Genomic DNA, 26,364 nt, shown 5'->3' with positions numbered 1-26,364 from the left:
CAGACTAGCTGGACTGCTTAGGTTCTTCCAGCATTAACACTTTAGTGACACCCTCTATTTATTTTCTTTCTCTTCTGACCTGAGAGTCCCTTTAAAAACCGACTATGTGGTTAAACACCTCAGAGGCACTCAGATTGGGGTAGGAGCAATGGCAGATCAATCTAGAAAGAGTGTGGACTTCTCAGGGAAACGTGGACTGCTCTCGACGAAAACCAGATTTGGTTGGGTAGGAGTCAAGTGTCACACCTTCCTAACGCCTGTCAAGACATCTCCCTCATTCTCTGCCATGGTGTCATCCTCACCTGACTCTTCCTCCCCGGGAGCAAACTCTGGGAGTTTTCGTATCAACCTCGATGGCTCCTGGTAGTCAGGGCGAAGGGGAAAGATGCGATCATAAGTGGAATTGGACTCCTGCTCACTTGGCGACGAGGAGCGGTTGTTGTTGAACATGCTGGACTCGCTGGGCAGGGAGAGGCTGACTGTCATTTCATCATCCAGCATCCTCCGGGAAGCCTGAACGAGAAGGATGGGGAAGGCATATTGGCACAAAGGGGATGGGGCTGCCTCCTCTTCTGAGACCCGGCTCTTCTACTCGGGTGGAAGGCCTCTCTATTACTCTTCAACTCAGCAAGCATCACAAGGGACAGGAGTGTAGTCTGGCTCCCCAAATGCCTGGGTCATAGAAACTTAGAATAATCCTTCATTGAGTGCTTCAAGGCAGAAATTGACCCCCCTAACTTCCGTGTTGTCAATATTCATTAACTTTCATCAAAGTATTTATAAGCATTATTTACCTGACACTATGAGAACCTATCAGTTACCAATGAAAGATCTTCTCAATCTTGCAGAGTTTTCGACGTTCTATTAAATAATAGGTTTTTGCAGACTTTTCCCTTAATTGGTTTGATCTTGTGTAGACACATTAAAATGCTCATTCATTCAACAAATTCACTGTTACATGATGGAGCAATAGTCTGGCACTGTAGGTTAGGGCAATATGCCCTCGATCCAGCATTTTTACTAAGCAAAAATAAAATGGCTATAAAAATGGGAAAGGAGGGGCACCTGGGTGGCTCAGTGGGTTAAAGCCTCTGCCTTTGGCTCAGGTCATGATCTCAGGGTCCTGGGATCAAGCCCCGTATCGGGCTCTCTGCTCGGCAGGGAGCCTGCTTCCCTTCCTCTCTCTCTCTGCCTGCCTCTCTGCCTACTTGTGATCTCTGTCAAATAAATAAAATCTTTAAAAGAAGAAAAAAAATGGGAAAGGAAATCCCTGGAGATACTGAGGTGAATTATACCTAATAAAGGAAGAAAAAGAATAAAATAACATATTGTTTTGGCATCCTATCCAATGTGATGTTCCTGCTCCTTCCAAAGGAAAATGCCAGAATCTGAATACATACGACTATTTGGATTTGAACATGTAAAATATCCCAGCCAACAAACACACTTTGAATGCTCAATGGAGAGACCTAGATATCTGCTTTGTTCCCTGGACTGAAAAGTCCTTTGTTGCAGTAACACCCCCAATACTGAGCATGGAACCCAGCACATTGTAGGTACTCAATAAATATGGGTTAACTCTCACAAAGGAAAAATGTTAAGGACACTACCAAAATGATCCTACAAATATTGATTACTCTAAAGCTATTTTGAGTAATGTTTCTTGAAATATATATATACGCTTAAGGGTTTTACACACACACACACACACACACACACATCTGTCCCCAGGAAAAAATCTTGTGCCATTCCAGAGCATCTGGAGTTTTATTACTAGGATATGCAGGGTAGAAAGAATTTCTTGAAGGACCAAGTTAAATATTTCAAGGCAAAATTGTTGCCCTCCCTTTTACTTGAAGGGTCTCCAATCCAACACTCCTCTTCCAGCCCATGGACATATTCCAATCAGACTCTGAAGAAAGACCCAGAGAAGTATGGCAAATTCTGGCTCCAATGAAGAGAAAAATAGTTCACAGAATAAATAACACAGATTCCCTCTTCCCAATTAAAATGGAGTCATAACAAGATACTCAGTAAGATACACATAAGCTTCAAGCCATCCCATGAACCTTCAGTCCACCAGCTTCTACTACCACCAGCACTCTTCATTGTCCCTCATCTTGAATTTAGATACCCAGTGTGCTCCAGCATTCTAGAAGAAAGGTTTTGAACAGCCTCACAGTTCAGAGCTTCTAAAACCTCACAGTCCCACATCCATTTGAACTCATTGATCAGTGTAGATCTCCATGGTCAACTCTAGAAACACTCAACCATCAGCAGACCCCAAGAGCATCAGATACTTAGCAGAAGTGCCCAGAGAATTGCTATCTAGCTTAAGAAGCCAAGAAAAGTCATACATATTCTATCTTTGGTGGAATAGATAGATATTGGAAGAAAAAAAGTTTACAAATTTCAAGACTGACAATTGGAATGAGCATAGAAAATAGGATATCAGTTGTATGACCTTGTGCAAATGACATTTTCTCAACAGAAAAAGCATTACATACAACCACTGGGCCCAGCTCACCGTTATTCAATGAGGTCCAAGTAAAATAATACATGTGAAAAAAGGCCTTGTAGATTGTCAAATGTTAGACAAATGTGTAAATATTATTCAGATAAGTTAGACTGGACAAAGCAAATCTGAGGTAGGGCCCAGAAGGATGCATCATAACTCCAAATACATAAAGAAGTAGAAATAAGACTATGAAAAACTTGGCTTGGATATTAATGAGGTTGAATGTTTTTCTGTGCGCATGCACACAGACACACAGACACACACACACACACACACACAGTAACAGAAGAGAAGGAACAGCATTATCAGAAATGTACGAGTTGTGCATCTGTTAATTTTTTCAAAAAATACAGATGCATGCACTCCCCTCCAAACCCAGTGGATCAAAACCTTCAAGCGAGAGGTTTGATTGAGATTCAATGGATTAGGAATAGTTTTCTGAGTTTTCTAGGGAGCTTCCAAAATCCCCATTCTAAACATGAGAAAATGGACTTAGCTTATTCTTTTCTGACTCCCTTTAGCACCAAGCTTCACCACTCCCATGCTTCTTGGTGGCCTCAGTTAGCACTCTAAGTATTTACAAGGTCTTATATTTGCCTTTTTCTCCTTGGGTAACAGTAGCTTAGGCAAGGGTGGAGCAGCTTCCTATACCACGACTGTTCTGCACTTCCTCACCTTCTCCAGCATTTTCTGCCAGAACTGCCTCCAGAGGATGATGACAATGATGGCCAGGAGGATGAAGATGATGGCCACCAAGCAGCCAATCAGGATCCGTGTGTTGCTGTCATCGACTTTAAGCATTGGATCTGTGACCAGGAAGAGAAAGATGGAGAACACCATCATCTCATGGGGCAAGGAAAGCATGACAGACTGGACTAGAGACAGAAAGGTAGAACATTTTCCTTCCAAGATAATTCCACAAGATGCCACCTTAATACTTCTGCTTAGTTTCGGTCTTGCTACTCTTATATGACTTTGCTCCTCCATTGTACATGCCTCCTTCTCCTCATGTATCAGACTGGATAATGGAGAGGTTTTCCATTCATCCCCAAATTTTGTTCCTTTATTACCACAGCCTAGGTCTACTGGCTCACAATCACACCTCATGAAAAATAGGTGAGGAGTCTCCTTTGGAGACACTTAATTTTGTGTGTTTCCCAGATTGCTGACTCATATGGCCAGTGACCATCTGAAGTACAGGGTACACTTCTGCATATGTCTCCAATTAGAGAGACTACCATTTCATTTAATGGGCTTCCATCCATTCATTGAGATCCCCACTACGGGCCTTACCTAGAAATGTCCCTTTCCTTGTTTCTGTTCTAAGCTACCTAAATTCCATGAAACAATTGGAACAACTCCAGACTCTGCTTTAGCTGAAGAATCACATGAGCCAGCAGTGAGGAGAGTGAGTTTGGGCCGTTTACTTTGGAGCCTACCTTTCCAGAACTACCCTTTATCCAAAGCCACCTGGTATAAAGCCTCCCACACAGTCAGGCCCTTGCAAAATCTCCACCTTTCTTCATCCTGTAGAAGGTCCCTTCAACTTTAACTTCTATAACTAGATATCACACATACCATAGGTTGTGGGTGCCACAGGTGAGGTGGGCAGGGCTCCAGAGTTGTTGTACATTGCAGCATCTGTCACAAAACAAGCATGAGTCAGAGCTGGGGAGAAGACAACTAAGTATTGTTTTTTTCTGGTCGTAGATTGTGACCCAGAACACTGTGAAATCAATCTAGTGGGTTGCCACAGCCTTTCTTAAAAATGAACTCATAGAATATTCTAAATACAACAACAACAACAAAAATCACCATTCACCTAGACAGTAAGGGCAATTCTTCTTTTGTAAAGTGTTTGTTTAAATGATACAAGGTGTCATGGTATAAAGAAAGTTTAAGAAATGGTGGCTCAATGGGCTGTGACCACACATTAGCATAAAACATGCACAGGAAGTCAGACCTGTAAAATGGAGAGAACATGATGGGTATGCAGGCGTGGCACAGACATAGTGCTAAGAGGTTCTTTCCTTTAAGGAAATTAAGTTGTTTTCAGTATGCTCATTGACCCAGCCCTTTAATTTATAAACCAAGACTTCACCCTTATAGGTAGATTATTGATACTGGAGTGTCCTTTACTGTGATGTTCTAAAACTAGACCCCCAAAAATGTATTTGCTATATTGACATTGGCAACTCATTTTACCCTTTGATTTGTGTAACCAAGGAGGTCAAGAATTAGAATATGCATTTCCCTTTAAGAGGCACGTTCTCCATAAGTCCTAGTTTTTCTTCTTCTTAGAACTAAATTATGCAGATTGGGAGGTAGCTTACATCTACATGTAATTTTCTGTGTTGGGTCCTCGGGCTCCAGTGGAAATGAACATTATCATGACATCAGATTTAAAACTCAAGAGATTTCAAGGAGTCAAAAACTGTAGTCCATGGTGGCAATTGGCTATAACAAGGTAAGTATACTAATTACTCTGCCAAGGGAATAGGATCCCTGAGGCTGGATGAGAATCTGTGGTCTTCTAGTTAACACAATGTCACGACACTGATTTTGAACATCTAAATCTCTGATCTTAGTAAATACTCCATATAAAATAATCAATACATTTATTCTTAAATTAAATCTTTATAACAGAAGACACTGAGGCACCAAACATGTTTTTCTAAACAGATGTTCTATTTCCTTGTCAAGACATCTTATGAGTGAACCATATTGAAATTTTCTTCTTTTAGAAATTAAATTAGGGGCGCCTGGGTGGCTCAGTCAGTTAAGCATATGACTCTTGATTTCAGCTCAGGTCATAACGTCAGGGTCAGGGATCGAGCTCCATGTGGGGCTCCACACTGAGCATGGAGTCTGCTTGTTCCCTACCCTCTGCTCATCTTCCTCTCTCTCTCATAAATAAATAAACAAATACATAAATAAAAATTTAAAAAATAAAAGTTAAATCAGAAAACATGGAGTCTTCTTCTTTATCTTTATATTAGTCTCTTTTGCCTTATTTTTCACCTACACTTTTGCCCAGGTCCAGTGCAAGGCTCACTCTTTTGATTGTTAAAAAGCCACTCTCTACTGACCTCTTTCTTGATCACTTATTGTTGGTATCACTTTGAGCATCTTTCGAAAAATCATTGTGTGGGTTTTGTACCCCATCTACACTGCAGTGGTATAGACAATGCCCTAAATGCCTTTTAACTTTTCAGCACTCAGTATAATCCTTACTGCCCAATTTGTGGTCTCTAAGCACCATTCTCCTCTAAAAGGAACCACAACTTCTTAAGGAAATGGTTGGCTTCATATCTGGAACACAAACATTCAAAAAGAACTTGGGTAATTTTCTTCTTCCAAAAAATAAAATATTCATCAAAGGCTTATAGGATCAGATCCAAAGAACACAGAGCCAGCTTAAAGGTGTGTGTTCTGATCAAATGTAAGACAGTGTGAGTACCAGAAAGAATTAATAATTGCAACTGATTAAACATATGGAATTTATTTTTTTTTAAAAAGCAATGAGTACATAATGATACTAAAAAGCAAAACAAGTATGAAAAACAAACACACAAAAAACCTCATTAGACATTACTGAAGGTTGCTAGGGAATCAGCTCTGAAAATTGACGAAGAGAAAAAATTTAATCATGTATCCTGCCCTTCCGATGTGAACTATATCTCAGAGGAAGCAAATGCATGAGGAACAGTTCTACTAGTCAGAAGAAATTCAGCTGATAAATGCAGAAGGAACGCAAGAACTAGAAAATCACTATTTAGCAATCCCTAATAAAATAAATAACTCAAGCAGTGGTCACCAGTTTGTGGTGATAACCTGAGCCCAGAAATCAATCTTAGCATCACTAAAGGTGAGAGGACATAACACTACATCCCCACGATGAGGTTCAACAGCATTATCTATGATGATGTTCAAAGGACACAGCTAAATTAAATATGTTAATTTTTTTTAAAAGGACACAGCATTATCTATGAAAATTCTTTACAAAAATAAATATTGAACTTGAATCAGATTAGCATGTAGATATAACTGCCCGTCTACAGGAATGACAAAAAATACAAGCTCTAGAAAATTACATCACAAAAAGCAATCAGCCAAACCAGAATGGATTGTTTTTTTTTTTAAAGAGACACTTAGGAATATAATAAAAGAAATCCCCCAAGAGGGCCTTATTTGGATCTGAATTTGATCAAGCCAACTGTTTGGATATTAGACAATCAGGGATACTTGAACGTGGACAGCCTATTAGATAATATTAAGGAATTAATTATTAATAAATGTTGTTAGGTGTTATATTGCTTTATGCTTACAAGGCATGATGATTATAAAGAGGATGTTATTTTCTTAGATGCATTCTCAAATTTTTAGTAATGAACTCAAATAATGTCTCAAATTTGCTTAAAATACTATAGTGAAAATGGAGAAATAACGAAAGACATTCACAGCATCAGTGGTTGGTAAGGCTGAGAGTGGTTGGTAAGGCTCATTGTTCTCTACTTTTGTGTATATTTGGAAATTTTCATTTAAATATTTTAATAGTGTGCTTCCCCTTAACTGGCTTAATTTATACAGTTTTAACTCATTGTGCTCTCATGTTTTCATCCTTTAATTTACATGCCTTTTAAATAAATATGTGAGAGCCCAGTAAATATTCTAGGCACGCAGATTTCTCTATCCACCAGTGAGAAGCCACCGTGCAACCCTCTTCCTCAGACACCCAGCTCCAGGGTGCACCTGCCTCCTTCACCACGCCACCCCACTCCCACCTCCACAGGAGGCCCCCCAGCTCCCAACCTGATTGGAAGGTGATCTCACTGAACATCATCCAGGTATCAGCAAAATGGTATTGGCACTTGATGGCGCTGGCCATGCGGTGGTGGAGGGGCACCGTGACAAAGCGAGCACTGGGGTTGACGTCGTCCAGGACGAGGGGGAAGGACACAGCGTTTGGTTCCCACTCGTTGGCCTCTGAGCGGAAGTAACACTGCACCTCCTTAAAAATCTTCACACCTTTGGCAAACATGTTGTTGCAATGGACCTGGCGGAGAAGGAGGCATGTGAGGGACAGGCTGACACCCACAAGTGGTGCAGGGACACAGGGCAACCTAACCCGGTAAGATCCTCCGTCTGCCCGTTTCTCTGAGCTCCGCTCTTGGTGACTAGCTCTGCAGTCTCTTGGACTTGCCTTTCCATCCTCTTCACAGCAGCTGTGAGACGTTGGTCTGGCCCCCTAAAAACGGTGTGGCTTCCCCAGTCACCAATCTGCAACTGTGTGCCCCCAGCCACCTCCTTTCCTGTCACCTCACCAGTTAAGTGAGGGTCAGACCAGCATCCTCTCAGGGGCCCTCCTTGCCCTTAACACTCCCAAGTCTCTAACCCCCCCTAACACTTACTGGCTGTTCACTCAGAAACAAGCTGTTCTGAACTGAGGTAAGGGGACACCCTCCGTCTTCCTTCCTCCCAGGTGCATTCTAAACCAGTCCACTCCTTCCAACAGGTTTAACTGAGAAACCTGAAATAATACACATTCCAAAAATGATTTCATCTTTCTCTTTAAAAATCTCATGTCAAGGGCACCGTTTTAGCATTTTTCAGCCAGAGACACAAGATTTAATGATCTGTCTTGATGAAGTTCAGTTTAGGTAATGCCATTCTGATGAGGACATGGAATCTTCCTCAGGGATATTTTCTGAGACGAGAAAAGAAGGTCTTACAGAAAGTAGCTTGCATTCTCTTCCCTGCTGCCCTGACACTTTCACCAGGATATTTGTATGACTTGTAAAAGGGTCATAAGAAACAAAGATCCCACAACAGTTCCTCTGGAGCACCTTGGTGTGCTCAACATCCTTCAGAAATGGAATGTGCATATTTGTAACTAGGTCAGGTCCCTCGTGGTTGTTCACTGACATTTCCTCTGGCTCAGTTGTACGTGGAAAACGGAGCTGTGCTGGTCTCAAGCCCCTGAATCAGAAGACTTCATAGGCTGGAATTGTCTCATTGCCATTCTGGGAAGATATTTGCTATTTGCATTTTAATGTCTTGCTTAGGCCCTGCATTGTAAGCCTTTGACTGTCTTTGATACCCTCCTCCGTATTCTGGAGGGCAACTACAGGACTACCATTCAGAATTTATGTTTAGCTAAAGAAACAGCAGCAATGATTGTAGAAATGGTATGATTGAAGAAATGAGCAGAGATACTCTGAAAGCATAGAATAAAATCACCTACTCTGACTCTATTTCTTAATGAGCTAGTGCTCAGGTAGGTATGACCTGCCCGTGGCCAGTCAACAACAGAATGGAGTCTAGAACCCTAGACTCCTAGTCCAGTGCCCTCACCAATACCACGCCACACAGAAATGGAACAAGTCGCCTTGACGTCTCCATTTGGATTTTCCTGTAAATGTTTTAACGATGAAAACATCTGTTAGTGTCTTCCTTGGGATGAATTAGCTGTTCCAGTTTACTGAGCACAAGTCAATGGAGCAAGGCTAAGAAAAAAAAAAATCTAAAAAAATACCATCTACAGCTTCAATCGATTTTTCAGATTTTTTTGCAATCTGCAAAGTGTTGGATAAGTAGCCTGTGGGGGAGGTAATAAGCTCTCCTACAGATGTTTTGGGAATTCTCCTGGAATGCAAATAAATAATATAGAATTTCATTCCCCTGTGGACTTAACACATTTATTTAATAAATACAATACATTTTAAAAGGACAGTAATACATTTCAATAGAATATCTTGACTGTATTTATTTATATAAATATATAAATATTTGATTATATTTATATAAAATATTTATATATTTTGACTATATTTACTATATGACAGTAATTTGCCTAGAAACCAATAACTACTTTCTAGAAGATGTTAGGGACCTGTAAGTCATTTTTTATATTTTATTTGTCTCAGAAAAATTAAAATACACTAGAGACTTGTTTGGCCTCGAGAGGACGGACTCTAAGATAGAGAAGATTCTGGTACCTGCTTACTGCAGAATATGCTTTTGAATAATTCTGACCTGTGATAAACTAATTAGATAGGAACTACAGGGGACTCAGGGAGATCAAGGTCTATTCACTAAATATTAAAACTTTGTGGAGAGTTTAAAATACATTTTATTATATGTGAGACTAAAAATTACCCCAATGGTATATTTTTGTGAATTAATACATTTGTTCATAGGTGCATGTGGGTATCTCACTATTCAGCAATAGAAATAAATTTTCCCTGGAGGTACATATTTGGCACTATGTGTATTCCCCTCCCCCCTCCAGAAAACCCTGTGAAGGATAAGTGTTAGACACACAACTGCACACACTTACATTTTTACAACTGCCAAGAAGCCATCCTTGAACAATATAAGGGTAGATGAGCCTGTGTTGATCCTTCTGTTCTCAACCTAAATGTTTGCTCATTTAACTAATAGCTATTAATCCAGTTAGGAGATATTATCACAGTAACATATGAGGGTAATATAACAGACATGGATTTCCTCTCTGACTCCAAGTTTGTGCCAAGAATAATAAATTTTAACCATAACAAAGATTTCCTTCTTCTGGGTCCTCATCTCATTGTACATATCTCCATTTGCAAATAAATGGTGCCTCCCCCCTACTGAATGGCAAATCATCCCAAGAGGATTTAGACAGAGGCAGCATCACCAATCTGTTGGCCATTAATATTCTGTACCCATCTATGAAGAAGGAACATAACAGATGAATAGGGGTCCATGTGTGAGGTCAAATTCACGTGCCCACTCTCTTGGGCCTCATCCTGGTGTCCTCTCATGCTCCTCAATAAACCAGTAAGAGTTATACATGGACCACAAAAACTTCAGGGGTCTCCCTTACACTCAACAAAAGGACTTTCCACTTTTAAGCCCCAGTTTTCCTCAAGCTTAGAGTTCCCGTTGGAGGAGCATGAAATCTGGTAGGACGACCAGACAGAAGATATGCTGTTGCAAGAGATAAGGAAACAAAGAACTCTGGAAACAGAAGAGTGTGGAGCCTTCTGTCATGACTTCTCAGTGACCGCAGAATAGAAGAAACAGGGTAGGTTTGGAAAGTGATTTCAAAGACAAAATACAAAATACTCCATTCTTCCATTGAGAATTAGAGTGGCAATGAGCCATCCTTACTGATAAAAGCACGTCCCTCAGGAGCATTGGGCAGGGCCATAAAATGATTTCCATGGGTTCTATTTACTTTTGCTTTTGTGAGCCCCTCCCTCCATAAAAAATTAAAATTGTATTTTGAAATTGTGTCATTAAAACAGATGAAAATTATGTTTGACCCTAAAAGCTCTTTTTTCCCCCCAACATTAAAAGAAGTTAAAACATTTCCATAGGCCTTCAAAGTATTGTGGGCTCTAGACACTGGACCCACTGTGCCTAATGGTATGTAGACGTTGATGTTGGAACAATAACAGAAAACATTGAGAAATAGTGACCTAGTCTAACCCCCTTATTTACAAATGAAGCAAGAAGCCCAGAGATGAAGTGATTTGGAAATGCATGTAGCTCATTTGTGGCGAAATAACAATTTGAATCCAGTTCTGCTGACACCACCCAAGGTTCTCTCTAGCATGCCTTTTCACTACACCATTATCTTGGCTTCTTTGCACACGTTCCACCACACCTAACACCACTGACCTTCATGGTCGTGAAATTCCTGATTCGGTCAAATTCAAACATGATCTCGATGTAACCACTGGGAGCACTTTCATTCCTCCAGCCCACGTAGTCATAGCCCGGCCACACATGGTATTCATGGGTCTGAGTGAAGTCGTCCAGGCCAGATACCCCATCTGTCAGCTGGCCCAACCCTTCAGTCATGCTGCTCAGGCCAGGGGAAGAGAAGGGAAAGGGAGAGAGGAACCCGGAATTAATTGCACGTTCACGGAAGAGCTTTTACACCCAGCTTCTTCACCCCGGGTTTTGTAAGCGCTGATTATCTTGAAAGTTGAAGGATTATGAAAAATCCAGTATATTTTATAGCATTGATGCATCTATCCTGCATCAATGGAGAACAAAGAATTTCATATAAATGAATTTTACAAAATACTTAATGCTTACTGCTTTAGTAGCCAAGCTTTTAAACAATATTTTATCACTTTATAAGAAAAGCTTTCTATAATCTATTGCATCCTTACCTATTCTTGTAGACTGAATGTAATGTTTTTATATACTAACTCAGTATTATCAAATGCATTTGATTAATTAATCCATTAACAAGTAAATGAATGAATGGATGGATGGATGCATAGAATGAACACCACAGTAGGTAGTAGCACTTGACCATCACTCAATAAATAGTCCCAGAGCTTGCTGGAAATTTTCCTGACTCTCCTTTGACTGTATGTTGTCATTTTTCAGTGAATCAATTCCACAGAAGTCAGTCATGCCCTCTTCTACCCCACATCCAACATTCCAATTTGATGTCAAACTAAAGGGGGGAAAAGTCATCAATGCCAAACTTAAATACTAATTTATGTGTAATTTTAATTAAATTGGTAGGATACAGATCCATAGAATAGAACGCATGAATTACATGAGGGTTTCAGGCATTGGATTTAATCTTGTTTTCTAGATTGGCACGCTTTCCACGTCTGATTGTAAGGCTCTGGTTGATTGGTATGTGGGATGATTGTGTATTTATGTTAATTTGGCTATTATTTTTAACTTTCTATTTCTATTTGGCCTTCTTTTTATGGAGAGACAGAGCAAGAACTCATCCACTGGGACTTCACTCTCCTCATGCTCTGCATTGCAAGCTCAAATGATAAGTCAGGAGTCTCTCAAATGAAGAGATTGGGATACTCACCCTCAAGCAATAATACATGTGCCCCTTGAGGTTATGAAAAAGTTATGGATTCACAAAAGAAAAATTGAGTGATTATGCCAGCCTTACAGATACACTTTTAAATTTATATATTCATTGAAAAATGTTGGGCAAATTATAAAATTTGACTGGCCTTATCCACAGTGACCAGAGCCTGGATCTCCCTTCCAAGGATTTGCCATCTTTTTCTTCTCTCTACAGATCAGAAGGCTAGGAGAACATAAGTTTACTTGCAATAAATATATTTCCCATTGTCCCCATAATAATAAATCCCCATGAAACTTAAGAAAAGCAACACAAATGAAAAATTAATTTCTTTTAGTCAAAATTAAATCAAATGGGGATGGGTAAGGAAAGAAACTTTCCTGGTTTACTTCATATCCTTTAGATTGTTAGAATTCCTACAACAAGCATGTATTACTTCTGTAATTTTTTTAGTTAAAAAAAAGTACCTTTTACTATTAAAACTATCTATTCCTGAGATTCTGAATCAGGTAGCTTATACCTCATCACCCAGGCACACTCCATAGAGATAACCTCACTATCTCAGTTAACAAGTGGAAAGTGATTGTGTTGAAATCTCTGCTGTTCCTCTTCACCTTTCCTGTTACCAGTGCCTTATTTATCCATTTGAATGTCCTGCCATTCCCTTAAATTTATATCCCAAACTAAATCCATCACTACCCCTTTCTAAACTAAGTCTTTCACCTAAGTTTCCCATTTCTGTCCATTATATTCTTTCACACTCAGTGGCTCAGTGAAAGTGCCTGGAACACCATATGTACCAAAGTATGACTGTTGATGAATAAATGCCAACCGAAGGTTTCATCTACCTCTTTTCCTCACCCAACTGTCTCACACTTAAACCCAGTCGGATTGCAAATGGTCCCTATGTGAATGTCTCCTCCTCCCATTCCCACAGTCACCATTTTGGCCTTGGTCCTTCGTTCTTTTCATTGGACAGAGTTCACAATTAGAAAATGTCCCCCATCACCTCCTCTTTTGACTCAAATCTAACCTTTGTGAGCTGCTTGATTAATCTGCTTAAAGCACAGTTCCGATCTTGTCCTTCTCCAGCTTTAAAAATCTTCTATGACTTGTCCTGTCGATGGTTATATTTATGAAGAAAAAACAACTCCCCCTCCTCCTCTTCTTCCTGGCCCTGACATTCAAGTTCCTCCAAAATACAACATCATCTGCCCAATCATGCTTCTCATCTACTATTTTGCTACGTAAGTATCGCTGATGGTTAACTAAATGATTGATCTTTAGCAGACATTTCCCTAAACCTTAAGTGTGATTCTTTTGTTGTTATGCTATTCGCTCTGCCTCAAATACCATTTCAAGATTCTTTACCTGTGAAAGTTCTACCCATCCTTTGGGGCCCACTTTAGTTTCAGCTATTCCATCATATCTTTGCTGGTTTTCCAAATCAGATAAAATTTACATGTATTTAGCACTTTACCTTTACAAAATGCTTTCTTATACATTTTTATAACTTAAGCAAATGGAAATAACTTTCATGACATGAATCCAGGTGTTTTCACTCCCAGTGCTGTGCTTTCCTGCCCTAGTCCCCATTCCTAACTGGGAGCTTCTTTAAGGTAGGATCCAGGACTTCCTTATATTTTTGAATACCTACCAAGTCTGGCCAAATTCGTTGTAGATAGCAAGAGTGGATTAGCAAAGATTTATTAATCTAAAATGAATTCAATTGATCTCAATTTCCTCTATACCTTGAGTAAATGTCAGTTGGGGAGTGGCTGAATGAAATGATACCCAGACAGTTTAAGTGAACAGAGAACAACAGTGACTAAGCAGATGGAAAGGAAGTAGCTGGAAATCAAATACTGGATGAGTCAGGTCTTCACTGAGGGGATGGCAGTTGCCGGGGCACTGCGGGGGGTGGGGGGAGGCATGGGGGGCAGGAGTTATTCTTCACACCTAAAACAATGGACGTCCTGTAATCCCTCACTCCCTTTCCGGAGACTAATTTCTTCCTCTCTCAACCACTAGAAACCTCCATCCTCTAGTCTGGACTTAATCTCTCTTCCAGGTGTAATCTTTGCAGACAAAGACCAAGCTAAGAGAGAGAAAAGTGTCAAAATGGACTAGAAGAAGAATGGCAAGGCTCAGAGTGAAGTGAGATAGGAGGAACATCTCTCATCCAACCCTATTACTGTGTCCGACTCCTCCACCATGGCCCTCCATAGGCCCATTTCAGGACTACACTGGCCCGCTTCGCTGCTCCCAGCTCGAGCTTCTGCTACAGTCAGACCATTTCTGTCCTCAGCCTTGTTCCCTTTCCTCTGCACTTTTCTGCCCACCTCCTCTGCTCTAAATCATATCATCCTAGAAACTCTCCTTGTCTATCATAAGCCTTACCAGTCTCCTTTTCATGACTTCCAAAGCATTTCCATTTATGGGGTACAGTCTTCCTGAACTTCTTGACCTGTCCAATTTAGTATACTTATAACTTCAGTTCTTCTGGTCTTTCATCTCTATAAGTAGGCCATTATTTGTGTCAGACCACATGTCCTGTTTTAAGGGTATCTATCTATCTATCTATCTATAGATAGATAGATAGATAGATAGATATATCTACCATACTTAGAACTATACCACAATTTCAGTTCTCACTTTGTGTAATTTATTGTTTCTCCTGTCTTCCCAAACTAGGACCTCAGTTCCTTGCAAATAAAGAGTCCCTATTTTACTTTATCTAAATTATCTCACAATGCCTAATACAGGGTCTAAATAAACACCAGTTGGTTGACCAGTTGATTAATTATTAATCCAAAACCATAATAAAATGCTATTCTCTTCTAGTGGCCACTTTTCCATTCTGATGACCAAAGTTTCCCAGAATTTACCTGTACCCAACAGCTCCATCATAGACAGAATCATTGAGGTAAATGATGGAGCCTCCAGGGAGTACGAACTGCTGTCCCGCCGGAGCACTGTAAGACACCAAGCCATCTGCAAAGGAAACAGGTGTGTCAGTGCCTTAGGAAGGAGAGGCACCCACTGCTTAGACCAACTATCCCAGGGAGCTACACAAGACTTCAGGGATGAAATCTCGTTCAGTGTGTCTGCACAGAACTCAATCTGGGCACAGAGGGAGCACTGCCAAGGAGCACTCCTCAGTGGCATTCAGTGAAATGACTCAGATTGCATCATTTAATGTATAGAGCACCACACACTGGTGAAGGAACAATGTCCTTTCCTGGCTCAAACCTAGAGGAATCACTTCACTCCAGAGATGACTAATCCCATACCTTTCTGACTTGTTTGCCTTTATTTTCCAGGGGTTGGGGTTTTTAATAAGATCTATAAGCTCTCTCTCTCTCTCTCTGGAAACCTACCTAGCCAGACACAGCCATAGAGCTCCACCCGCATGCACACATTCATGGAGTGGTCAGTGACTGGAATGAAGCGGACAAATCTAGCCACGATGGGTGGCTCCAAGTCCTTTAGGAAAATGTCATAGGGGTTACTATTCCCATCCAGCACCTGAGGAGAGAGAAGAGAAAAAGGGGGAAGATGCTATGAGGTTATGCTGACTCTCCCTCCTCAACCCTTTCAGGAACCCTCTCTTTTGAACTGAAGGAGCAGAATGTATCCTTTCCGTTTTCTCAGCAACCTTGAGATTCCTCCTGATCCTCCCACCTCGCCCTCCCTCATCCTCGGTCCCACATGGACAAGGGCATGCCAGGTCTGTGTGTGCACATACCTACAAGACAGCCTGTGTACTTCCTCTTCTAGCCTAAGTCAAAATATGGTCCTGGACATCTCAGGGTCTGGATGTCTCTTCTTCCTACCTGTTTCCCATGCCGGTTCCGCCAAGAGATCCAGCGAGTGCCATCCCGACTGTAATTGATCTTGTACATGGGGGCAAATTCAATGCCATGGCCCCCGGCATGGCGCCCTTGGGTCCCCACCAGAGTAATAAAGTGCAGGGTGTGCAAGTCAATCTGCAGGAACTCCTTCAGGTCATCGGGTTCCACTGGAATCTCAGGGCACCAGGCTCCATCCCCTTCTTCTGAGTCCAGCCTTGAGACACAGGGTTGGGGAGACAAAGAGGAACCATGAAACCAGAGTTGTTTACCAATCCATAGCAAGCAGCTGCCCTGTCCTGAGGGGAGAGAAAAGGCTGCAACCCCACTTTAAAAAGATTCTTTGGGTCTCCCCTCAAGCCTGACTGCCACCACCTGTGGTCAGTCCCCTGGCCCTGGGGCACTATGAAACTGAGAGAGACACTTACCACCAGGGCCTAGAGGCCTTCAGATCAGATTTAGTCCTTATGTCTCATCCTGATTTAAAGACCTCAAGGGAAATGAAACCCTTTCTACCCTATACTCCCCCCATGAGTCATTTTACCACCCCCTTCCACTTTCAGTCCCAGCATAACAAGGGTGGCCACTCCTTGCTTGGATATCAAGTTATAGGAAGGAGGAGGGAGGGATCATAAGATCCCCATTGTGGGTTATGTAATGCAGTGGAATTTTAACCAACGGGATGGGCATGGCAGCCCAGCAAAAATCCATGGGAATCCATGATGAGAGTGAGGGGCAGGAGTGTGTCAGGGGAGCAGTAAATAATCTGCTTTCATTTTATTACCTCCAAGCTGAGCTACCAGTGAACAAAATTGTGAAATCAGTATAAGGTTTATTTTGGGAGCCTCTTACCACTTTCCCTCTTCCCTAAAATGTCCCTTTTCTCACAGATGTCACCTACTCATCACTGTTCTCTTCCAACTCCACCAACCATCACTCTCATCTTTCACATACTAAGAAACTAGGGGAAGGTTTATTGAGGTTGCTTTTCTTACGGGTGATTCCATTTTAACAGAAATCAACACTTTACACCAAAAGAATTAGATTCCAGGAGGAGGAGGATTATGCCCTAACAAGCAGACTAGTTTTTGACAAGGGAGCTCATTGCTTTAGAGGATCCCTGCAATTAGGCCACTAGGAACCCACCATACTCTATGGATGAGGATGGCCCTTCAATGAGGTATCCTTAAGAGAAGGGAAGAATTTATTGGAGGCCTCATCATATGCTGAAAGCCTTGATGTTTTGCACTGTGAGTGATGTTTCACAGACACCCACTGAGAGGAGGACTGAGTCTCCTAGTTCCCAGTGTCCTATCTCATCTGCATCTTCCCCTACCTACCACTGTCACCAGCTTCCTGCAGTTGCTCACAGTGAGAAGGTGAGTAAAGCAAATCCACTGCATATCAATGAACCCATCTGTTGTGGGTAGTGCTGAGCAAGGCCCTGTGACTGGGATGGGGTTGCCAGACCAGCACATGGCGCCCAGCCCTGAATTCTCTTTCTGAAAACATACAGAACAGGACAGGCCCACTTGATGTTCTTCCCTCACGCCTCCCAGGTCCCATTAAATACCACCCTTCTTCCCCAGTCCCTTGAGTCAGAAAATGGACCCAACTCAGGATTTAGGCTTTCTTGGGGTATCCATCCTCACCTTCCATATTTGGCAGCTGTGGATTCTGACCACTGACTGGAAGCTGTGATGTCCTCATCTGGAATGTGGCCTCCTGACATGCCCAGAGGATAGCGGCATATGGCTAGACCAAGAGAAACCAAAGAAAAAAAGAGAGGAAATACTTTTCTTCTTATTTCTGAAGATCCCCTGCCCCTTTTAGGAATAACATAATTGATTACTGGACAGGGGGCTTAAATTTTTCAAAGTCTTTCTATGACCCCAGTTTGATTACCCTGACTCTCTCAGCCTTTCTCCCTACCCTGCCTCCAAACTTATTAGCATCCAATCCCTTGAGAACTGACCTTCAGCCACACCTATCTTTTGGTCCAAAATCTGACAAGTAATGTAACATAATTCAGTGTGCTGATTTATCCTTTTATTTGGTAATAAGCTCATGCCCCCCCCCCATTTCCCTGTTAGAAGATGTGCACTTCTAACCAGTTCCCCAACTGTGCTGAATCACCTTCACAGTCACCAGGTACCACTTGTGATCCAAAGCATTCTTTTTTCTAGGTAGCTGATTGCACAAAATTATGGTGCAAAGCCAACAAACTCTCCTATGAAGGGACTGAACACACATCTTTGGCCCTCATCAGCACCATGTTTTGGCCTCCGGCTAAAAATAATAACCTCCGGAGAGAGACTTCTACTTTCAGCCAAGACAGAGTAACAGGAACCAGACTTGCTCTCCTGGGTGAAACAACCCAAAAAATGGACAAAGTATACAAAAGACTGGGTTTCAATACAACGACATCCCTGAGAGACCGGGGACAAAGAAAATGAGTCCTACAATGGCACCAGCTTACTGCTGTGACAGAGTCAGTTTGCAGCACAGTGAGTGAGAACTCAGGCACGGTCTAGAGGATTCCCCAAATCAAGGAGATAAAGAGAAGAGTCTGGAGAGGCCACGGGGATCTAGGGCTGCCAGGGAAATACAGGATTCCTAGCTAAACTTAAATTTCAGATAAATAACACATCATTTTTAGTGTAAATATGTACGATGCAATTTTAAAAGTAGCAGGCATGTAAAGAAGCAGAAAAATAGAACTTTTAATGAGAAAAAATCAATAAACTGAAACTGATTCAGAACTTATATAGAAGTTAGCATTTAAGAAGAAGACTATTCAAACAGCTATAACTATATTGTACATGTCCAAAAATACAAGGTCAGCCACTGTGGGAAACAGTTTGGATGTTCCTCAAAAAATTTAAAAAAGAATTACCATATGATCCACTACCGGGTATTTACCGAAAGAATACACAAATGCTAATTTGAAGAGATATATGCATACATATGTTTATAGCAGCATTACTTATAATAGACAAGATATGAAAGCAGCCAAAGTGCCCAATGACAGATGAATGGATAAGGAAGAAGTGGTACACACACACACACACACACACACACACACACGGAATATTGGTCAGTCATGAAAGAATAAGATCTTGCCACTTGCAGCAATATGGATGGACCTACAGCATATAGTGCTAAGTGAAATAAGTCAGGGAAAAGGCAAATACCATATGATTTCACTCACATGTGGAGTTTAAGAAACAAAACAAATGAACAAACAACAAAAAAAGAGAAAGAGAGAAAGAAACAAAAAAACCCAGTCTCTTAAATACAGAGAACAAAGTGGTGGTTGCCAGAGGGAAGGTACGTGGTGAAGATGGGTGAAACAGATAAAGAGGATCAAGAGTACAGTTAATCTTGAGAACTGAGAAATGTCGAACTATTTGATCATTATATCACACACCTGAAACTAATATAACACTGTATGTTAATTGTACTTGAATAAAAATAATAACAACAAAAAATAAAAATATAAGGAAAGCTATAGGTGATATAGAAAGGATATAAACCAAATTTCGAGAGAAGAAACTTGACTGTGTGAGAAAAGACACTGGATAACATTAAAGGAAGATCATGCATTAAAGAAAAGATTGGTGAACTTAAAGACAGAAATAGAAATTATCCAAAATGAAACAATGACAGAAATCAATCAAATAATCAATCAGGCAACAAAAAAAACCCAGAACATTAGTTAAGTTCTGGAACAATTTCAAATATCCTCATACACATGTAAATGGACCCCTTAAAGAAGAGGAGAGAGGAAAACAAAGTATTTGAATAAAACATGGTGGAAATTTTTTTCAAATTTGATGAAAGTGTAAACCTAAGAAGCTCAATGACCTGAAGCATGAGAAACATGAAGAAAATTACACTAGAGTACATCATAATCCAACTGCTTAAAACAGGTGATAAGGAGAAAAGTTTTTAAGAAGCCAGAGTAAAAGAACACGTTATGAAAAGAGGACCAAAGATAAAAATGACAGCAAATGTCCTACTGGAAACAGTAATTATATAGTAAACACATAAGATGGGTTTTCATGTTATTTACATCTCTTTAAGTGGTAATTGACTATTTAAACAGAAACAGTAACAATATACGGTGGGGTTTACAATATATACAAAAATAAAATGCATGAAAACAATAGGATGGGGCTGAAAAGGGAAAAATGGAAGTTATCCTTTTGGAAGATTTTTATACTATATGAAGGGATATAATATCACTTAAAGATGGACTTTATTTAATTAAAGATGTATATGACAAATCCTAAAGCAAGCATAAAATAGCATTTTCTTTTTTTTTAAGATTTTTATTTATTTGACCGAGTGAGGGAGAGTGCATAAGCAGGGAGAGCAGCAGGCAGATGGAGAGAGAGAAGCAGGTTCCCTGCTGAGCATGAAGCCTGATGTGGGGCTCAATCCCAGGACCCTGAGATTATGGTCTGAGCCAAATGCAGATGCTTAACCAACTGAGCCACCCAGGTGCCCCTAAAATAATGTTTTCAAAAAGATTTATAGCTAATAAGTCAACAAGAGATAAAATGGAATAAAAAAATACAATTCACTGAAAAGAAAGCAGAAAACCACAGACAAGTTACAAGCAAAAGGATGAAAAAGATATATCATAAAAACTTTATTTAAAAAAAAGCTTGAGTGGTTATATTAATACCAGACATAGCAGATTTTAACAGAAGAAATAAAGATGGTATTTCACAATGATAAAGGTGTTAGTTCATCAAGAACACATGACAGTCCTAAATATGCACATAACAGAACTTCACAACAAATGAAGCAAAAAAAAAAAAAAAAAAAAGACTGCAGGGAAAAGTGAACAAAACCACAATTATATCTGGAGATTTCAATACTTACATCTCAATAACTGGAAAATAAGTGAACAGAAAAATCAGTAAGGATATTGAAGATTGGAACAACATTATCCACTAGTTTTACATAACTGACATTTACAGAACTCTACCCAACAACAGAGTATACATTCTTTTAAAGTGCATATGCAACATTTACCAAGATAGACCATATTCTGAATCATAAAACAAGCTGCAATAAATTTTAAATATTCAAGTCATACAAAGTATGTTCTCTGTCACAAAGTAATTACTATTTAGAAAAATAAATAATGGAAAGATATCTGGAAAATCCCTAAATATTTGCAAACTAAATGAAACTCTCCTGAATATGCCATGGGTCAAAGGAGAAACCAAAAGGGAAACTAGAAAGTATTCTGTACTATAAGATAAAGAAAATATAACATAATAAAATTTGTGGATACCACTTGAGAAGTACTTATGGGGAAAATTACCACAGTAAAAGCCTATATTAGAAAGGAAGAAAGATCTTGAAACTATGACCTCAGTTTTCACCTTCAGAAACTAGAAAAAGTAGAACAAAAAAAATACAAAGTAATTATAAAAAGAAAATAATAGATGTATTAGTAGAAATCAATGAAATAGAAAACAGAAAAATTCTTTAAAACCAAAAGTTGGCTCCTTGACAAGATTTAAAAAGAAAAAGCAAAAAAGAATCTTGAGCCAGACTGATTGGGAAAGAAAAAAGAATACACTACAAATACCCGGAATGTGAGAAGTTACCGAGGAACAGATACTATAGGTGTTAAAAATATACAGTTAAAACTGTAAGCAGTTTTATGCCAACAATTTCAACAACTTAGATAAAATAGTCAAATTTCTTGAAAATACAAACTACCAAAGCTCACTTATAAGGAAATAGATAACTGGAATATCCCTGTATGTTCTAAAAAAATTAAATATATGGTCAATAACCTTCCTACAAAAAAACCCTCCAGGACAAGATGACTTTACTGTTGAATTCTACCAAATATTTCAGAAAGAAAAAAATACCAAGCACTAACAAACTCTTCCAGAAAATCAGAGGATATTTCCTCATTCATTCTATGAAATCAGCATTACTCTAATATAAAAACCTAACAGAAACATTATAAGAAAACTATAGATTAATAACCGTCATCAATATAGATGCAAAAACTCTAAACAAACTTTTAGTAAATTGAATAAAAAAATATATAGAAAGGGTAATACATCATGATGAAATGGGGTTTATTCTAGGAATGCAAGGTTGGTTTGACGTTCACAAATCATTCAGTGAAATTCATCACAAACCTAAAAAGTGAAACTGTAGCATCACTTCAATAGATACAGAAAAAGGGGCGCCTGGGTGGCTCAGTGGGTTAAACCTCTGCCTTCGGCTCAGGTCACGATCTCAGGGTCCTGGGATCGAGCCCCGCATCGGGCTCTCTGCTCAGCGGGGAGCCTGCTTCCTCCTCTCTCTCTGCCTGCCTCTCTAGCTACTTGTGATCTCTCTCTCTGTCAAATAAATAAATAAAGTCTTAAAAAAAATAGATACAGAAAAAGCATTTGATAAAATCAAACATCCTTTCCTGATAAACATTCTCAGCAAACTAGAAATAGAAAGGAACTTCCTCAGGGTATCTGGATGGCTCAGTCGTTAAGCATCTGAGTCTTGATTTTGGCTCAGGTCATGAGCTCAGGGTCGTGAGATCCAGCCCCGAGTCAGGCTCCATGCTAAGTATGGAGTTTTCTTAAGTCTCTCTCTCTCGGGGTGCCTGGGTGGCTCAGTGGGTTAAGTCACTGCCTTCGGCTCAGGTCATGATCTCAGGGTCCTGGGATTGAGCCCCAAATTGGGCTCTCTGCTCAGCAGGGAGCCTGTGTCTCCCTCTTTCTCTGCCTTCCTCTCTGCTTACTTATGATCTCTCTCTGTGTCAAATAAATAAATAAAATTTTTTTAAAAAGAGTCTCTCTCTCTCTCTCCCTCTGCCCTTACTCCCCTATTGTCTCTCACTCGCTTGCTCTTTAAAAAAAAAGGAATTCCCTCAATACAAACAAGGGTTAACAGATTATAAAAACCCATACACCAAAAAACTGATCAACTTAGAAAAAAAACTGAACAATTTAGAAGAAATGGATCAATTCCTAGAAAGATGTAAACTACCAAAACTAAAGCAGGAAGAAATAGAAAATTTGAACATACCAATCACCAGCAATGAAGTTGAATCAGTACAAAGGACGGTTTCACAGGAAAATTCTACCAAACATTTAAAGAAGAGTTAATACCTATTCTTCTTAAACTATTTCAAAAAATACAAGAGGAAGGAATCACCCTGACACCAAAACTGGATAAGGACACCACGAAAAAAGAGAACTACAGACCAGTATTTCTCATGAATATACTCTCTCATGAACATAGATGCAAAATCCCCAACAAAATATCAGCAAATGTAATCCAACAATATACTTTTAAAAATCACACACCACAATCATATGAGATTTATTCCCAGGATGCAAGGGTGGTTTAATATCTGCAAAACAATCAACATGCTATATTGCATCAATAAGAGAAAGGATAAACACCATCTGATCATTTCAACAGATACAGAAAGAGCATTTGACAATGTACAACATCCGTGATGTCATTTGATACTTCCAGAAACAGTAATGATGAAGCAAAACCATATCCAGCTGCTTTGGCAAGAGTCATGACCATCTACCCACTGAAACACTTCTAGGGTTCCTGTCCACTGCTTTTTCCAAGTCAAATTTGAGTCAAGGGAGGAACGTGGGATCTAGTATCATTTTGTCTATTCTGGTCAGATGTATAATTTCTCCATCTGAGGTGACAGGTTCTACAAATAATAATTATGCCTGAATCTCAAGTGTAATTCTGAGCTGTTCAGGAATGAAGCATCAAATTCTCAAATTCTAAACCCTCCGGAATGTGAAATTGAAGGGAGGAGTAAGGATGAGGAAATATTGATACAGGACACCAGTGAGGCCAAAATTACCAGTGAGTGAGGTCAATGAACATTTCAGAAATCACTCACAGGGTGTGCCCTCTCTTGTGGTCTGCCCCTCCATGCCGTGAAGGCCATACCCTGACTCAAGGCCTATGCTAAGTGTTTTAATCCTGGTGCTTAGTACCTCTCAGTATCAGTGACTTAATGGCAAGGAGAAGCTTCTGGACAGCTTTATCCCACATGCCATGTGACCCAGTCCAGTTTGCCAGAACATTCACATTGGCATTTGGGACACAGGCCAGCTACTAATAAACTAGACCTTTGCTTTCCCTTTGTTACTGTTCTCTATGTGTATATTTCCCTCAAGGACCTTCTGGGGAGGGGGCCTGGCTGGCCGAGGCAGGCAACCCCTGCTCCTTTGGCTATCATTCATGTCCTCGTGCCCCCAATTGCTATCTTGACTCCTAAAATACAGCTCTTCACAGTTTTCAAAGTGGTGTCCCATTGTTTCTACCTGTTGACCCCTACAATAACCCTACATGGTAGACAGGGTCTGTGTTATTATTCTCAGATTATACACGAGGAAACAAACCAGTGAAAGTCCCACAGCTATTAAGCAGTCCAAATCCAAAATGAGTCCCAATGTACTAGACAGTCCCCCTCTGCTTTTTTTTTAATTTTTATTTTTTTAATTTCTTTTCAGTGTACCAGAATTCATTGTTTATGCACCATACCCAGTGCTCCATGCAACACGTGCCCTCCATAATACCCACCACCAGGCTCACCCAACCTCCCACCCCTTGCCTCTTCAAAACCCTCAGACTGTTTCTCAGAGTCCATAGTCTCTCATGGTTCATCTCCCCCTCTGCCTTAACCACAGCTACAACACGATGCAGGCTGTTTCTCCCAACACGTCAAGCCGAGGCAGAGTCTTGCAGATTAGTAAGAGAGTTTGTCTCTGGCACCTTCCCTCCTTTCTGAAACCAAAGCTTTGTTCATGAATCCAGTCCTATCTCCATCCCCAGCATGACATTCTGCATGTTTGCTTATTGCTTTTCGAGTCTATGCAGTCCTCGAGTTCCTATTTTCATTCATTCATTCATTCATTCATTCAGTGATTTTTTGGACCACTATGGGAATATAGCCATAAACAAAACAAAGTGCCTTGTGTCGGAGTTTGCATTCTAGTGTGGGGAAACACAAAACAGGCAAATGTAAGATGAGAGAAGATGGTAAGTGCTGTGAAGAAAAACAAGTGTGGAAAGGAAATAGGTAGTCTTTCCTGTAAAGAGATAAGGAAGGCCTCTCAGACGAGGTGACTTCAAGCAGAGGCCTGAGTGGAGGAAGACAGTGAGCCCAGTGACTCTTAGAGGGCTGACGTTTCATGGAAAAGGGACAGGAAAACAAGAAAAAGTCTTCTTGGTTGTTTCAGATCAGCACGGAGGTTGCATACCTGAAGTGGACAGACTAGCTTAAATTATTATCCAGCATTGTCCCATTGCCCTGTAACAAACTTGGACAAAACTAAACCAAATGGTTTTGGGAAAGAATAGTACCAATTTTGGTTAAATTCTCCTTCCTCCAATTTCCAACATTTTAAATATCTGTTTTGTAGCCTTAGGTACATAGTACTTTGTCATATAATTATTTGTGTGAAAGTCTGATCTCCCCCGCAGATGGCAAACTTCTTGGAGGGAAAAAGGGGGAACAGGAGGATAATATCTTCTTCAATTTTATTTCTTAGTGCACATCTGGAGAGACAATAGGTGCTCATAATATTGATTGAAAAAAGAGATAGATGTGGATTAGGAGTAAGGATAAAATTGAGTAAAATATGTCTCCCTGCAAACCTTACCCCCCACCCAGACTATTCCGTTTCAAACAACTCCATTCTGCCAATTACTTGAGCCAAAAATCTTGAGGCCACCCTTGACTCTTTTCATACTCCGTATCCACCCCATCCGCTGATAAGAAATCCTGTTAGCCACCCTAAAAAATTCCCATAGCCCATTTACTTTCCACTTATGCTGCTACCATTCTAGGTCCATCCACTGTCTCCTATCACCAGGAATAGAAAAATAATCTCCCCCCACCCCAGACTTCCTTTTCTCCACCTTGCCTCATGTATCTATAACTCTTCTGCTCATCACCCTCCAGGAGTTTCCCACTTCACTCAAATGATATTCAAAATGCCATGTGTGGTCTCCAGGAACCTGCAGAGTTGGTCTTCAGCTGTCCTGGAAACCCATCCGGCGCACCCACTGCCGCCGTCCAGCCACTCTGGCTCCCTTGCTGTTCCTCAAACACACTAAGTATGCTTCTC

General features: G+C 40.3%; 1 protein-coding gene across 1 annotated transcript in view; it reads right to left on the bottom strand.

The window, feature by feature from the left end:
• Nucleotides 1–17,942, bottom strand: part of DDR2 (discoidin domain receptor tyrosine kinase 2) — a gene marked incomplete at its 5' end in the record, with an annotated part of 28,784 nt that extends 10,842 nt beyond the window's left edge. The window contains 9 exons of the mRNA XM_080823918.1: nt 303–513; nt 3,194–3,324; nt 4,097–4,159; nt 7,331–7,574; nt 11,186–11,369; nt 15,248–15,353; nt 15,740–15,887; nt 16,196–16,427; nt 17,863–17,942. Coding sequence (XP_080680044.1) covers nt 303–513; nt 3,194–3,324; nt 4,097–4,159; nt 7,331–7,574; nt 11,186–11,369; nt 15,248–15,353; nt 15,740–15,887; nt 16,196–16,427; nt 17,863–17,942 — 1,399 coding nt within the window. The remainder of the gene's footprint in view (nt 1–302; nt 514–3,193; nt 3,325–4,096; nt 4,160–7,330; nt 7,575–11,185; nt 11,370–15,247; nt 15,354–15,739; nt 15,888–16,195; nt 16,428–17,862) is intronic.
• Between the last annotated feature and the right edge of the window lie 8,422 nt (nt 17,943–26,364).

The sequence above is a fragment of the Martes martes genome (assembly GCF_963455335.1).
Source record: "Martes martes genome assembly, chromosome: 15".
NCBI lineage: Eukaryota > Metazoa > Chordata > Mammalia > Carnivora > Mustelidae > Martes > Martes martes.
This window is presented reverse-complemented; position numbering and strand designations above follow the sequence as displayed.